At 39.6% G+C, this 17,716-nt stretch overlaps 1 protein-coding gene across 1 annotated transcript in view; it reads right to left on the reverse strand.

Moving 5' to 3' along the window:
• LOC109032033 (scavenger receptor class B member 1) overlaps positions 1 to 14,044 on the reverse strand; it is a 111,194-nt gene extending 97,150 nt beyond the window's left edge. The window contains exon 1 of the mRNA XM_019043929.2: positions 13,213 to 14,044. Coding sequence (XP_018899474.1) covers positions 13,213 to 13,390 — 178 coding nt within the window. The 5' untranslated portion in view covers positions 13,391 to 14,044. The remainder of the gene's footprint in view (positions 1 to 13,212) is intronic.
• Positions 14,045 to 17,716: the final 3,672 nt, after the last annotated feature.

Genomic DNA, 17,716 nt, shown 5'->3' on the forward strand with positions numbered 1-17,716 from the left:
TGATAACACAAATGATCCGAGCAACTCGAAATCTCTTAATATTAAATAATTTAAATTCATTTTCGACTTCAACCAAGCACTTGGCAATAATATTCATCGTATTTTACAACCAGGAGCCACGGGCTATCGGCTCATTTTAAGGTGCATTCTGAAAATCAGTGTTACAAGTCCAGTGTCCAAACCCAGACTTTCTTCCTTTTCTTTTTTTTGACCATTCTCTTTTCATTTTCGCCTCAAATCAAATGTTTTGCAGTTTCTTTGTCTTGAGTATGTGGTCCTGAATTCATTCAAGAGTTAGAAGTTCACCATTTATTTAGTATTATAGCCTTTTGACCTCTCAAGCTTTACCGATATGATCTCATGTAGTTCGAGGTTTCTTTGGCCCAAACCAAGTGATTACACATCTGATGTGTGTCTTATGGCTCTTCAAATTCGCAGTTTAGAACTAAATCAGAAACTACAGTTACTTAATCCAGTTCTGCTCTCTTGTTCAATGTTTGTCATAAGTGTTTGTTCGTGTCTGTTCTTTATAAGTGACCACTGTAGTGCATATACACAGTTATGCTATCGGTACAGGTATTATTTCTTGTTTTCTACAGTCAGGACTTTCTCTTAAGCGCAATAATTTACCAAAGAAATTCACCTAGTTGCGTAAATAATTTGGTGTATAGATATTCTGTTAATGTCTCCTTGCGGTGATGCAAAGTTTCTGAGATCTGTCATAAGTGGATTTTGCATTTAGACGGTCACTCTTGTCTGATAAAATTACTGCTCTAGCAGCTTCAAATTTATACTTTGATCTCTGATTCATCACTAAATGACACTCGTGCGGTGTCATTTATCTTTAATCAGTTCAAAGCTATTTCGACAATGAATCATCAAAGGTCCGATCGAAGAAGGAATTTTCTGGTGAGTGCTGTGGCTGAACCGACATCACAACTCTACTATTGAAAGCATGAACCAAGACATGATCATTCGTCTGGAAGTGGAAATATTTTGCAACTCATCAGCAGGTCGATTATTGAAGGCTTAGAGCAACCCGACAAGACATCAATTTCCGATATATTGCATGAATAAGATAGGGCTATGTTTTTTCATGTCGGGCTGACATAGTTTCAATAATCGGGCAGCTGGTAGTTTAACAGGTAAGATTTGTAAAGTCACTTAGGTATTACAAGTTACATTCGCATCTCTTGTGGAATAGTTTATGTAATTATGCTTACCTTTGTGGAGATTAATTGATAACAAAGCGAGCATATCAATACCATAGCCTAACTAGAAAACCACTTACGTAGATTCACAAAGTTTCAGACTTTCTGTTTCTCTTCGATTATAAAATCATGCAACGAAATGTTACAAATATCATCCCCAGATAACCTCAACCATGTTCCTGACTTTATCTTATGGGAGGATGTAATTCTATGTCTTTTCAAAATCCTTCCATTCGTCTGTACCTGAGAAATTCAGTAAACCAGCCGACTTTCGGACTTTTAACAAGAATCGTCGGCAACTTTACCATTGAAATGATTCTTAGGTGTTTTTGAACAAAGAGATTTTATTAAAATTTTTGTTGGACAGGTTTGATTCACCTTGAATTCTTGAATAGAGAGAAAAAAAACATTTTCTTCACTATAGAAAGAAATGAAACTGACCAAGCTGTAGGTAGGTAAGTAGTTTTTGATTACTTCATTCCATGAAATATGATGAGCCTTATTGCTGCAGGAAACACAATATATAGCAGGAATCCTCAAATAAATTTTATGTCTTGTACAATGTCTGTTGATACTTAAGTATATGATGATACCTATGAAGTACAAAATTTCTGAAAAGACACCGGGAATACCAGCAGAGTCATCTCAAAATTTTCTCTCAGGAACAAAACTAAAAATTGTGGAAGTTTCCTAAGAATGCTCTCAAGACAAATTTACGTATTATTCATAGATGAAGTGTAGCCTGCTACATATCATGTCGTATTCCTCTTCAAATATACATGCAGGTGAGTAGATTTTGAAATTTTGAGCGCACAATTTGCATATGAAAGAAGCGAGCACTACCATGATTTCCACTTACCATTACCACTTCCTGATAAATTTATATAAGTGGAGGCTTTTGAAAGTTGAGTTGAGATGTCGGTTCAGCCACAGCACTCACCAGAAAATTCCTTCTTCGATCGGACTTTTGATGATTCATTGTCGAAATAGCTTTGAACTGATTAAAGATAAATGACACCGCACGAGTGTCATTTAGTGATGAATCAGAGATCAAAGTATAAATTTGAAGCTGCTAGAGCAGTAATTTTATCAGACAAGAGTGACCGTCTAAATGCAAAATCCACTTATGACAGATCTCAGAAACTTTGCATCACCGCAAGGAGACATTAACAGAATATCTATACACCAAATTATTTACGCAACTAGGTGAATTTCTTTGGTAAATTATTGCGCTTAAGAGAAAGTCCTGACTGTAGAAAACAAGAAATAATACCTGTACCGATAGCATAACTGTGTATATGCACTACAGTGGTCACTTATAAAGAACAGACACGAACAAACACTTATGACAAACATTGAACAAGAGAGCAGAACTGGATTAAGTAACTGTAGTTTCTGATTTAGTTCTAAACTGCGAATTTGAAGAGCCATAAGACACACATCAGATGTGTAATCACTTGGTTTGGGCCAAAGAAACCTCGAACTACATGAGATCATATCGGTAAAGCTTGAGAGGTCAAAAGGCTATAATACTAAATAAATGGTGAACTTCTAACTCTTGAATGAATTCAGGACCACATACTCAAGACAAAGAAACTGCAAAACATTTGATTTGAGGCGAAAATGAAAAGAGAATGGTCAAAAAAAAGAAAAGGAAGAAAGTCTGGGTTTGGACACTGGACTTGTAACACTGATTTTCAGAATGCACCTTAAAATGAGCCGATAGCCCGTGGCTCCTGGTTGTAAAATACGATGAATATTATTGCCAAGTGCTTGGTTGAAGTCGAAAATGAATTTAAATTATTTAATATTAAGAGATTTCGAGTTGCTCGGATCATTTGTGTTATCAATCTTCGTTTGTTTATACGACCCACACACGGCAGAGGCATGCAGAGGTACCCGCCGGCACGCCGGGTCAAAAGTGTGGCCACCGCCGGACGGAGAAAATGGGCGCCATTTTGAGATGGGCCAAGCGGCGCGCGTTTAAATGGGAGCCCAAAATACGGACTTTTGGACTCGTATTTCGTGGGTTAATATTGCTCAAAAAAATCGGGGAAAATTCCTGTGAACTCTGTGCACTCTCTAGTTTCCAAAAATGCAAGAATTACGAATTGCTGAACAAGCTCATTGTGCATTTAACTTCGAAAAATATTTTTCTTTATCTTTCATATTTTTCTTAAATTTCATGAGATATTTCAAATGAAATTTCAAGGTTTGATTTTTCACGAAAAATTGCAATCCTGTGTTCGAACTCTCCCATTGGCTCGCTCCCCTGTGCGCCACGCAGCCGCTGTTGCTTCGTCTTGAGCGGTGCATCACCTGTTTCACATGCCCCTCACCCCCGCTCCGCCGTCTTGAGCGAAAACGGCGTATGAAGCATCCAGTGTTGCCGTATTTCTCCTGATCCATTAATTCAAGAGATATTAGAAACATTTAAGCTAGAGTCCCTTTATACTGAGAGTTAAGACAACACCCCCTCATAGAGTCACAAATGGGAATAAAGATTACACAAATTGAAGCACATTTGAAATTCCTTTCTCCGTTCCTCCTCTCATTCCGTTTGTTCCTTGTCGAGCCCGTAATTCCTCGGTCCATTTCAGATTATAATCTTTGGAATTAGTGAAATTGTAATCTTTATTCCCGTTTGTGACACTTTGGAGGTCTAAAATACGGTAACTAATCAGAAATGGATTCACATTGTCTTAAATCTCAGTGTGAAGGGACTCTACTTTAAGGTAGCCTTGCTAAAAACGAGCATGCTCCTGACCATTTTGCGATGGCCAATAAAGCGTTAAGTAAAGTCACTTCTTGGCGTCCGTGGGATCCGAAGAAGCGTGACGTCCACGGCGATACTACTATTCGACCACGCGAGAGCTCGTGTTGCCTATTTTTTTTTTTTTTTTTTTGTATGAGTGTTCTGAGTAAGCGTGCCGTTTCACGATGATACCATGTGAGAGCTTGTGTCGCATAGGGCCGGATTTAGGGGGTGGCCACATGGGCCGCGGCCCATGGCGGCAAATTTTGCAAATTTTTTAAATGCAGGTATAAAAAATTCAGGAAAAAACTTACGAATGAGAAAAGGCGACAAAATCTCTCATTTCCTGAAAGTATAGTAATTTCTAATTTTGTCGTCTCTCGGTGATACAAGAGACAGGACCTTTAATTAGTCGAGTTAATCGAGAAACCAAACCCGCAATTTGGCCTAAAATGGCGCGGCGCAGAGGGCAATGATGATGAAGACTTGAGATGAAAAGAAGAAGCCATCGGCGTGGCGGTCAGCATGTAACATACATATATATTAGCGCCTACAAGACGGCATGAATACTTCACGCATTGCATCAAACATAGTGCGTTCAGCATAGGTCGGCGTGAAACGCATAGCGCCTACAAGACTGTAGGAATACTTCACGCATTGCGCCAAACAGTACGGTCAGCGCGGCGCGGCGGTGAAAGTTGAAATTATTAAACCACATTCATGTTTGTTTTTTCATAATTGTTTCGTACATCTTATGCATAAAGTAAAGGTCAGTTTTGATCGTTTTCCCGAAATGGGGGTCATACCGTTTGTCCGATCTTCCCTATAATTTGTGCACAGATTCTCTCCAGTTCGGTAAGTGACACTGGCTATTTCAATTTTCTCCCTGTCGAGATTTCGGGATTTTATCGTTTAAAAATGGTGAAATTGGGGAGAGGAACGGGCCCACGGTTGCTAGGCACGCATTGCTAGGCACCTTTGTTTGAAATGTATATCGCCATACATGCGATTATCGATACATGGGATAATCAATGTGTATCGCATTGCGTAGTTTGATGCGTAGTTTGATGTGTTTGTTGTGTTTGATGAGTGATAAAATTGAATTCATCCCACCTTTACTGATCTTTGATTATCGATCTCCGATATATCGTTTGATGTAAAACAGGATAGACATAGGAATACAATTGGATGTATTATTATCAACCGGGATAAAAGGGAGGACATTGATCTTCTTTAATCGATCTTCGATATATTGTTCGATATAAAACAGGGATGAAACGGGATTTTGACGTCATCTGGCGGCATCCCATTTAAAATCATGTTTTTAGCAGATTAGATCATTTCCTTAATCCTCCCCCGCCAATCGTTTAAAAATCCCAGGGTATTCGTGTTCAATTTTCTCAGCGGTTGCTACTTAAGCACGGTATTCATTAAATTTCAGACACCCGGAAATTCTCTATTCATAGGTTTCTGGAGTGAAATGGTGCTCTTGCATGCGTCGGGACTTTGCGATTTAAGTACAGATTCCTGTGTAAAATTTCAAGAAAAACACGATGGTGCCACTGGTTTTCTCTGAAATTAACTTCAAAACTCATGAAAAGCTCTCAAAGTTGAAGCCGTAGCGGAGGGTATCTACCACGCTACCCTGAGAGTCCACCTCTCTATTCAAGACAAATTATCTGTGCAAAGATGGAAAGCAAATACATTAACAGGATTGCCGCTTTATTTGGGGACTCCAAAACTGAAAACACGTGCCTATGTAACACCTGATAATGTATTTGCTCTCTATCTTTGTACGGAGAATTTTTCTTGATATAGAGGTGAACCCTCAGGGTTGTGTGGGATATCCGATATCCCCTCCATTACAGTCTCAACTGCGAGAGCTTTTTTTAAGCTCTGAAGTTGAACTCAGAAATAAACAGCGTCCATCATGTGTCTCAAGAAAGTTTACACAGAAATCTATGCTTAAATTGCAAATGGAGATGTTGCATGTGTGAGGAATTTACGATTCGACTGTTGATTCTTATGTAAAAAATTCGCGAGAAACACGATAGTGCCACTGGTTTTCCCTGAAATCAATTCCCAAGCTCAAAAAAAGCTCTCGAAGTTGAGGGGTAATGAAGGGGGTATCCCACGCTATCCTGAGAGTCCACCTCCACATCAAGACCAACTTTCCATGCAAAGATAGGGAGCAAATACATCAGCAATTAAGGTTGTCGTGTTTTCAGTCGTGGAGTCCCTAAAAAAAAGTGGCAGCCCTGTCAATGTATTGACTCCCTATCTTTGCATGGAGAGTTGGTCTTGATGTGGAGGTGGACTCTCAGGGTGGGGTGGGATACCCCCTCCATTACAGCCTCAACTTTGAGAGCGTTTTTTGAGCTCGAGAGTTAATTTCAGAGAAAATCAGTGGGACCATCGTGTTTCTCGCAAACTTTTAAATAAGAATCAATAGTCAAATCGCAAATTCCTCATACATGCAACATCTCCATTCCTGACACTTGCAAGAGGTACATTCTATTTTTATTCCAGGAGATTTGGCAACATTCGCATGTGTACACGTCGTTTTTCCACAGGACGATAGAGCTAAGCCGGTGCATCTGCGAGGCAGCCGAAGTTCCAGTGACCCGGAGGCCGAGGTCCTGCCAAGGCAACGACGTCCCATCGTGTCGCGCAGCCGCTATATCATAATTTTGTCCCAAACGAGCAAATATGACATCCAAGTCGCACAGGTCAACGGTCAGATCCACACCGCGGTCGCAGGATCTTCTTTTGATTATTGAATCCTAAAGATTAGCGAAAAAATGATGAGATCCGTCCAAGTGCCAAGTTTTCGCGTCGAATATTGAGGTGACTCTTGAGGTTTTGTGCAATGCATTCTGGGTGCAGTTTTTTTGGTTTCGGTTTTTTTTTTTAAAAATCTAACGTCAATTTCGTTTTTCTCGTGTGGAAATACCCCTCAGATACCGAGTTTCAGACAAATTCAAGTGCAAATAGCCAAGGTGCCAATTTTCGGCCATTTTGAAACGGTTTGAGACATTGAATTCGGGTTCACGCGAAAAAATATATTTTTCTAAATTCTTTCAAACGAGGCACCATAAAAGGGGGTCTTCTTATTTGAATGAAAAGTTGGGGTCCGTCCCTCCCACCCCAAGGGGGACCCCCTAAACATTATTGGGAGGTCAGAAAGTAACCCCCTTTGACCTAGGAACGTCCTCCAAGTTTCAAATCTCTACCTCAATCGCGGGTAAAAAGTTAGAGGGGGAGGGGACTTTTCCAACACCCTGTATGCCTCATTGGCACGTTCAAGGAGTTCTCGTGGTTCAAGGTACAACATCGCAGGGAAACTGTTATTGACAATTTTTGGGGAAACATTAGATTTAGCAACGTTATTTCACGATGAGATTTCTTCAGCGTCAAAAGTCGAGCCTAAAGTTTAAATTCGGCTTCGCCGCTAAAAAATATTTGGTTACCGTACGTCCAATTTTTTTTTTTTCGGAATTTGCAATAAGGTGAACCCTCTCTTTGGTCTTTTACGGTCAATTTTAGATTAATTGGGCTATTAATAGCAAAAATGTGGGTACATCGCTTGGTGCAATATGCGCGTCTTTCGACTTATACGTTATGGAATCGTTTAAGGTCATCTGCTGCGCGAGAGGAACAAATTCCAATGGAACAAAAAAGTCGATTGCTTCGAGCAGAGCAGCTTTCGTGGAAAAAAATGATGATCGGTTCAGCTATATTCTTGGCTGATTTTGGCGACGGCCAAATATCTCATGGTTGAACCAGCCAGAGGTATGGTTGAGTCCGCCAGATATGCGGTTGATGCCGGAATATGGTTGATGTAATCGTAATTTTTTTCCTGCCCTCCATCCTCGGAAGCAAACATCGACGACCAAACAACGTATCTCTTTTGCGGTGTTTAAAAATCTTTGCTCCCATAATTTTATTTTTTCTGAGAGTGAATCAATAGCATCTCGTGAAGTTTTCACAGAATTTGCCTTACCCAGAGCAGAAAAATGACGGACATTCTAAATAATGAACGTTGTAAGGTTTTTCTTTTCTAAAAAAAAAAAGCTTGACAGAAAGTCTGCAACGTCGCAAACCGAAATACGTAGGTTGGGAGTCTCACCATCCATATCTGCCGCGCTAAGGAAGAACGGCGTATGAACATTCGAGAGTTGCCAAATTTCTCTGGATGAAACACGTATTTTTAAGGAAAGTTATGCTTATTTCTCCTTGAAATTCTCAGATATTTTAGATTAAATAATGGGCAAAATTATCTAAAAAATTTAAAGAAAAATTTTGACAATTTTCCCGATAAATTCGATATTTATTGAAGGAGATATGGCAACGTCTGATGGCTAGTTCGGCGTTTTTCCTTTACATGACAGGTATGCGGAAACACTTGCACTTTCGGCTTCTCCTTTCTCCGAAAAGCGATCTTTTTCAAAGGCGATCTTTTGAAGGTGCTTTATACCCTCGTAAGATTTGTTTGGTAGCCAAAAAATCATGGGAATCAGCTCTGTTAATCTTCAAAATGACCATTTTAGCAGTCAGAGAGCTAAATAAAAGTTATGATTACCACACGAAACCAGCATTTTTTTACATTGTAACGGTTTAACTACACAGGAGAGCAGTTTATTTCCTAAACTCTTACACTTTAGTGACAAAGCAGTTTAGTCAATTGGACGACATTCTCTTAGCCGCCCATTCATGGTAAGCGTTCGGTACTTAACAGTGCTTCAAAACAGATTTGAACATTTACTCTAGGTCTATAATTACAATAATGATGTGCTTACGTGCGTTCATACAAAAACTATTTATTGCCAAAGCTTTAAAAATTTAGCGGTGTCCACTGACATCATTATAGAGGCATCAAGCCATGTTTTGCCTATGCGCGCTACGGCTAACAGTCCATTTAAATGACACCGGTTGAAATACCTAACATATCTGTTTTGTCGCGACCTATCTGGTGCAGTCTAGTGTTGTTATGAGTGTTTTTAATGAATCTCTATTTTTCTCTCTCGATTCTATTTGTATGTATGATTGAGGCCTTCATGAAATTATTGTGATTTTTCTTTGAGGACATGTGAAAAGTGGAAGACATATTGCGAAATAAATAACCCAAGAGCTCTTTATGACCTAAAAATATTTTTTTCATTGATCGTCAAAAGCTTGGTAAATTTATTCGTCGCGAGAATAAGACTGCACTTCACAGAGAGTGAAAGTGTATATATTCAATGAAATCAAGATCAAGATTATCGTATGAATTTTTCATGATGCTGACAAAGGTGCATAAGTGCTAGGTGTTATTACAAGTTGATTTTTTAGTATACGCCTCCGCCGAAGTATTTCAATGCTCTGCAAAATCATTAGCAAAGAAATGGTAACCATAAATCAAAACGACCAATCTCTTAAATATTTGATACTCTTCCGAGGAATTTAGACGAAGACCAAAGTACGTCACTATTTTATGAAAATGTCTGCAGACAAAATTTGTGATGTTACCAGAGCACTTCATTTTTAGGTCATGAATTATGTATAGCGTCAGTGAAACTACGAGACCTCTTATCTTGGCTTGCGACGTTGTTTAATTCCTGTCATGCTTTATTATTTAAATGGAAAACCATTCAACTTCAATCCTTGAAAACTTCAGTGATTTTTCCTCTGTTTGCGAAGAAAAATCTGGAAAGGAGGGTATCGTCCCTTGCGAAGGGATGATACGTGCTGATTTGTTTTCCATTAAAAAAACAAAATGGAAGAGACTGTTAAACACCGAGAACGAGATTATCGCCAGGGTAGTTTCTCCGTCGATAAGGGATTAATAATTTGAGTAGTTAATATAGATATATAAGTAGAAATATATTCGAAAGTACTTTATTTTCTACGAGTAGGGACCCAAAAAACCCGGAATTTCGCTGTAACTTTGAAATGGTGGAAAATATCCGGGTTCTACCGCTAGGAGTATCGGACCCAACCCTTAATTAGGTACCCTGTATTTATGGGACCAAAGGCAATTCTCGCAAGTTGGCGCACACGTGGGTTGTGTCTTTTTTAATGTATTTAAAACGATCAATATCCTTTAAATCAGTCTGCCTCGTGTAGCATCGATTATTTTCTCGTAAAATGAATTTGAATTAATGAAAAACAACGTCGCAACGTGTAATGATTGCCACTTGTGCTCGCAAAAATATCAGTGGAAATATTCGGTTATCATAAATCGAGAGACTGCACTCTTCATCCCGTAGGAAAAAGTCACGGAATATTTTCCAAGATAAATCTCTCATGCAAATTTGAGAATCTCGATGCTGAGCCCTGCACTATGGCTGGAGGTTTTTTACCCAGACAATGCGCGCCGCTCAAAAGCCAATACTGTTTTCGAATGTAAGAAGACAGAACGACTTTTACTTCTCGCAACTTTATGACCTGCACATGAAGTGCGACAAAACGAACTGGTGTATTATGCAGGGAAGTAATCTATTGCGCAGAATGAAAAGACGCGACCAATAGAGAATTTGCAGGTGTCTAAAATTTGATGAAATTCGTGGTTAAGTGGAAACTACTCAGTGAACTGAACACGAGGATACCCTTCCCTGGTAAAAGTTGACGATAAAAGCTGCGTTTCAAAATATTATAGGAATTTTTATAGGTAGCCAGCTAAAGAGGGCAACAGAAAATCATATAGCTGGCTGTAGAGTGCGGAGAAAATCATACGGCCGGGCTATACGAAACGATAAAAAAGTATGCAGCCGGGCTATAGTTCCTATAGCCGGGCTTCACACTTTATCGCCTGGCTGTTGCTTTTCCGCCATCGATCATAAAAGGCTATAAGAAATTGTGTAGAAATTCATGTGCTTTGGAAATCATTAAGTTTGATAAGGAACCACCTAAATATTTACAAAACACACGTTATATTATTTTCCTTAATACATATTTTTTTTCATCAATTAAAATGAGAATAATCCATACAGGACGTGCAAACATTTCAAAATCATGAGTTGAATAACGCTGACTCCGCCAGATTAAGTATTAGAGCCTAACACAAAGCGGAGCGGCGACGCACTGGCGCCTACAAACCTAACAGGGATACTTCACGCATTGCGCAACGCGTGAGGTATCTCTGTTGGGTTTGTAGGCGCCAATGCGCGTTTCGCGCTGGCTGCCCGCCTGCCGCACCGCAGCGTGCCACGGCGCTTGAAGCAACTATTTCACCACCAGAGGTATTGCACAGTATCTGAAGGCGCTCTAATATATTGGGAATGACAGGCATCTATCAAAAGTATGGAGCTTTCCTCGCAAAATAAAGCAAGATACTACGGCCCAAAAAGAGAGCAGTGGTCCAAAAACTCACTAAGTCCTAGCATCCGTAATTCGTGACGTTTAGCATACACTTTATCGCCTGACTGTGAGTTGCTTAATTTGGCTATAAAAGGCTATAAGAAATTGTGTAGCCGGCTATAGAAGCTATTGGAAATCTTACAGCCGGCCGTAGGTCCATGGTATTTTGGAACACAGATTCTACTGCCAATTTTTACCAGGGTTGGCTCATGAATTGAACAATTATTGGAGAAGATATGACAACATTATCTAATCTGCTAAAATACGTGTGTTTAAATGGGAAATGCCGCCAGATAACGTCATTATAGGCGGTGCATTTTCTCACTTTTAAATCTATTTTTATACTATTTCCCATATCAGAAAAAAGTATAAAAAATACTGAGAAATCAACTCTTTAAGCACTTTCGGATGAAGTTATAAAAAATTTGCATGCTAGTTCTCCATTGATGGATTATGAGAGAGAAGAAGAAGAATATGAAGGGATTTAACTCTTTTCCAGCCGAGATCGAATTCCGCTGACAAAGAATCAATAAATTGGACGACATTTCGCAATTACGAACCACAATTTCTAGCCCATCCGTAAAAACGGTTATGAGCGTAGGAAAACTAATGTTACATACGTCGTTTCTAAACTCAGCCAGATAGTGTAGTTCAAAATTGCAAAATGGAGTCCACTTATGATCCCTGCCGATCTCACAAAAATCTGCTTGTAAATTTTAATTCACGAACTTTTTATCGCGATTTTTGTCCACAAAAGTTGAAACGGAACTTTTGAAGCATGATTAGTCGGAGTGAAGAAGCGTCAATGTTCCTGGAAAATCTATATCTAGGTCTATGTAGACTTTATGTACTTCTTCGAAGGGTTCAATTACAGTTCTGGGGGGGGGGGGGGCGTAGCGGAAGCCCCCTCCCTCTCAGTTACGCCCATGAATGTTTGAAGCCCATGTTTTTTTTTTGTTTTTTTTTTTACAATTATATCTATAAAAAGTTCTGCTCCAAACGACTTGGTAGCCCATTTTGTTCCAAGACTTAATAATTTATTCCTCGCTTCAATCGCTTCGCAGCTCACAGTTTCTACGTTTCCGTTGTGGCATCTTCCTTAGCTGTCACTGTGCTGGTAGGACTTTTGGCACCATCACCCAAGTAATTAAAAAGAAAATGGTCGTAGGCCAGGAGCTGCATGTGGTGTCGGTGGGCCCTAAAAAAGCTTATAGTAGGGTGCCGTCGGTGAAACTTTGAAAATCCTTGAACCAGGGCTGGATTTACCACGTAGACGCACCAGGCGCGCGATACAAAGTTTTTCACCCATACCGCTCTGAGCATGAACTTTTTAAATATTCTTAAAATACAAATTATTCTTTCATTTTCTCATGTGCTCATGAATTTGTCTTTCGACAGCCCTATCCCATTTTTCGCCTGCAGAATGTGGGACAAAAAATGCCCCAAATTTCGTTCGAATAGAGTTGACATTTCAAATTTTGCAAACAAACTTCAAATATCATGTGGCGACTGAGCTTCGTCGCCAAACTCTAATTTTAAATTTATCAATCAAATTTCAAGAAGAAAAAAGAAAAAAAGGAGTATAAAAAAAAACCAATTGCGAAAGAAAGTCAATACGTCGTTCCCCTCATGAAAGAACACGACAAAAATTTAATATTGTCAAATGTCCCCTCAAACATTAAGTACAATTTTACCAGGAGAATTTTAGGCATTTCCATCTAGAATTTTTACTGATTTCTTTTCTGATCTTAAGCAAAAATTAGACACATTTTGCAAAAAAACTGACTTGTAAAAATTGTAAATGTTTGAGTGGATTTTGTAATCTTGGGATGGAGTTAGGCTCTTCCGTTGGGGAAACGACGAATAATGTAAGAGTGACTGAATAATAGGTATCAGAAAGGAACTCACTTCTAGTTTTTTCGAAATTCCCGCGTTCAACAAACCGGCCGAAGACGGCCGATGTGTTAAGACTCCTGTGTCGTCCGTTGTTTGGCGCTGTCGTTCCACGGTAAGGACTCCTTTCGCTTGTGCTCACCGCACTGTACACCGTGCGATTTCGTTTGAATATGCTTATTAAATCCCGCATCTTCACAATCTATTCATAAGTTAGTGACCTAAACCGGCTCACTCGAAAGAAATCTAGTTAACTGTGCCTAAAACCACTTTCTACGACTTTACTCCTGGGAAAAAACAAAATTCCGCGTTCAGCTGCACCCAAATGCGCGAGCGAAAAAACGAACAAAACTTTAAAAACAATAACGGCGTAATTAATATCAATTATATATATATATATTCGTGTGTATGTGTATACATATATAAAAAATTTAAAAAAGCGGATGGGGCTAAACACTTCACAGTTTATGCGAACGATTTGGAAATGTACTTTCAATATAATTATATGTATAACGGAATAAAGCGATGTCACTTCCACTGACCCGAAAAAACACTTGTCACACCGATTCTTCGAGAGCATCCGAAAGAATATCCCCAGGGATCGGGTTCTGGTCACACGGCGGCGAGGGCGTACCGCGAGCGCATCTCTGTTCCCTCGGCGAATTCACGACATAAAATAGGAAGAGACGGGACTCACAGAGACTGGGAAATAGAGATCTGATGACCCGGGGGGGAGTCGAAACTTTTGAATGCTTCAGGATCGCGGCGAGCCACACGAGGTGATAGGAGACGAGCGACGCTAACTCATTCGCTTGTGGACAGTAAACATTCGAACGGAAGATGGTGATTAACTGAATTTGCGAGCGGTGGCGGTGGCGCGACTTGGAGGACAACCACAACTCCCGCCGAGAGATCCTCGCACCGTCCCCGTCGCCAACTTGGACGCTCGAGACTTTGAGAGGGGTATCTTCCACGACTACTGTGCTTCACACCTTTGTGCAGCCGGCAACGAGCACCATGCGCCCACTCAGCAGTGCTGAGTAAAATCCCCGTTTAAACAGGGATGGAAAATTTCATCAAGTTTCATTGGACGTATTTCTATCAAACAGAACTATGTGCAGAGGGAAAGATGGGGTGTACTCGTTCGTGCTCGAGCCGTAAGAATGAATGGAGAATACAAAGCGCCAGTGACGTCAGCGGCAACGGCGAGAGAAACGACGATCAACGACGCGGCCTTTAACTCATGAGCTCTGTCCACAAGGCTCTAGATACATGCCCACGGCTCTTACACTGTGCAACTAGTTCCGTTTGACAGAACGTGAAATCCCGCTTCTCCAATTTAGCAAACGGAACCGTGAGCCAACTAAGATAGCACCCATGAACCGTGGGCATATATTTATAGCCATGTGGACAGGGCTCATGAGTTAAAGACCGCCCTGATCGTCGTTTCTCTCGTCGTTGCTGCTGACGTCACTGGCGCTCTATATTTCCAATTCATCCTTAGGGCCCGAGCACGAACGAGCACACCCAATCTTTCCCTCTGCATATAGTCCTGTTTGATAGAAACACGCCCAATTCATGAAATTTCATGGAAAGTTGTGAAACTTTTGGGAATGCATTCGGGAGGCCAGGAAACGCCTGGAAACGAGTGATTTTCGATTTTGACATGTTCCATCCCAAGCCTAAAACATTCACACGTTGCAAATGTTTTTGCTAGGTTTAGAGGTTAGATTGGGGTTTTTCTCTCTAAAATCCCTTTTGCGCCCCTCGCTTCGTGTACAGCACCTCAATAGGGTAGCACTTTTTACATTATTTACATTGAATTTACAATATTTTGTGTACATACCTGATAATATTTTAGGTCTGGTCTGCCCTCCAAAGATAAAAAAAAAGGTACAATAAACGAGGCTAAGGGGGGAGGGGGAGTCCAGACCCTCCGCCGCCCCCCTCTCCCTATCTTTGCCACTGCTACATGAAACACTCAAAAAATAGCTCTTTTCCGAACGAAAGTAGATTACATTAACGTCATTTCAGTTCGCCTTCAATTTTCAGGGTAGGCAACATCAGCTCTCAAATGGTCGAATAATGGTGTTTTCGTGAAATGCATTACATTTTGCGATAGGGAACCACTATTTCTGGCTCTGCCGTAAAATCACATAGAGAAACCAATGGCATGTACGCTGTTTCTAAAGTGAGAAATAGTGGTCCTTTATTGCAAAATGTAATCCAAATGTCACTCTCACTTACGACACACACACAAATAAGAGCTTTCTTACCAAACGGGTGGATTGAGATGGCACCCGATCGTCGGTAACGGATGGATAATTTTCGATCAAAACAATACCGGTTCGCCCCAGTGAATTCCAGAGGATTATACTCAATTCATGAGGAAATTTTAATTTATGACGAAACATCAAGACCCAAGACTTCAGCCACGGGCTTTTCGCTTGTTGTTAAAATTGATATAAATCGGGGGAATTTGCACTTTCGGTGGAATTTTCACCTTTGAAGCGGAAATCGACGTAATTTTAAAATTCATCATGCCTATGAGTGTGAATGAGCGCCCGCATTTTAAGCGCGATGTGTCATGAGAGGATGGGAACTCCGAAGAAGTACGTACCCTTCGGTCCTTTATGAACCATTTGGATATATTCTGACAGGATATCGTTTCATACGACGTTTTTCTCATATCAGAGCAACATTTAAGTTCAGGTGCTTCATTCGACGTGGCAAGATTACCAAATCTTCCACTAAAATGTGGACATTTGCCTTGGGTTTAAGTGGGGAATAGTATTGATTTGCAACATTATCTGGGAACAGTGCAACGTAGCAACTTGCGATAAAGCTGCGCAAAATTATCAATTAGTTTTCCTTTCCCTCGGGCTGATTTTAAGAGTCAAGAATCGTACGAACGGAAGACGTTTCTGCTCCGAAACGGTAATTTAAAAAGAGAGAAAAAAAAAACGTGGAAAATTGCAGATCACCGACAAATCGCACAAGGACGCCCTCTTCGCAAGTGCAGACTTAAAAAAAGCACAGTCCGAGTCTATATTAGCACTGTGAATATATGACGATGAAACGATCTTCAGAGCTTTGCAGAAGTATTTAAATCCTACGCTTAAAAACAACAAAGAAGACGGTGCTTAAAATGAAAATGTAAGATTCGTCTTGAAACTAAATTTTATTTTGAAAGAGGTGCGAAGATCGCCAAGTTTTTTTGAAATATGCGGCGCCGACGTTGGCAGCTCGATAACTGAACAAATAAATCGGGAAAAACTCAAAAAACATGTTTCTCCTTATCTAATTCGTATAATCCCACTAATTTTATTTTCTGCAATGAGTAAGCAAATTTGCACTTGATAAGAAAGTTAGTCTAAATTTTGACCTCAAACACGATCGCGCAGGTAGCGTTCCGCTGAAAGGAATTGATTTTTTTGCTTAACTTAGGAACAACGTATACCTATACCTGAAAATAAAACGCTCGTGAAGAAAAGTGTATAATACGTTGTGATTTACAACTCTCAAATAATATATACTATTTGAAGTATTTTAAAGGATTTTTATTTCAAGGAATACATTTTAAGAATCGCCTCATTTTCCAGTATGTACTTCATTCAGGGACATTTATTTCAGGGGCTTGGAGGACAAGTCGCATAAGTGCAGTTTGTTCTACTTCAATAAATACGCGTTTAAAGTTTCAAAATTACATGGAGCCTTAATTTTGGCGAAAAGAAAATTCAAACTCTATTTTTGATGCTTAAAAATTGTGAATTTTTCACAGAATATAAAAATAAAGACTAGTTTTACCTGAAATCGTTATTATCTGAATTTTTTCAAAAACTGCACTTACCCCACTTGTCTTTCAAGGCTCTCATTTGAACTGTGAATTTAGCCGATACCATTTCAATCACACCATAAGTGCGGACATTTTCTTTCGAATGTGGCACAGATGACATCATCGATATGTGAAGGATCACTAAAATCGTATCCAAATCCTAGGACCGCATCGTGTCCTAAAAGCCCTAAAGTGAAAATAACATAATCCTGAGTCACGTAGTAACCAGAATACGTAACCAGAACGTATAGGAGGTTAGCTATAAAATGACAGAGAACAGGCAAAGCGTAAGGAAATAGGCCTGTATAACTAAATGAAATGAAAAAAGTGAAAAAATAGAACCCTCCCACTCTTGATACTTGAATACTCAAAATTGATTGACATGTTTTTATGATTTTAAATCAAATAAAAATTGGTCGTTTAAAATAAAAGTATAAATAGATAGTTTTATGTAAAAATAAAATTCAGTACTTTCATCTGTGCTTAGATTTCTAATGAAAAAAATATTGGTCAGTATAATGTTATTTAAGCGTTAAATATACTGAACTTCGTAGATCTTGAAGAAATATTTTACCTTCTTACCTGAAACGGGTTGCCACATTATCCTCATAAAGTCTTCAAAAAATGTCTGATTGACTCTTCAGCGGTATCCATCGTTTATCACAACAAAAATCGAACTTACGA

This window comes from Bemisia tabaci, chromosome 2, assembly GCF_918797505.1.
Source record: "Bemisia tabaci chromosome 2, PGI_BMITA_v3".
In the NCBI taxonomy this organism is placed as follows: Eukaryota; Metazoa; Arthropoda; class Insecta; order Hemiptera; family Aleyrodidae; genus Bemisia; species Bemisia tabaci.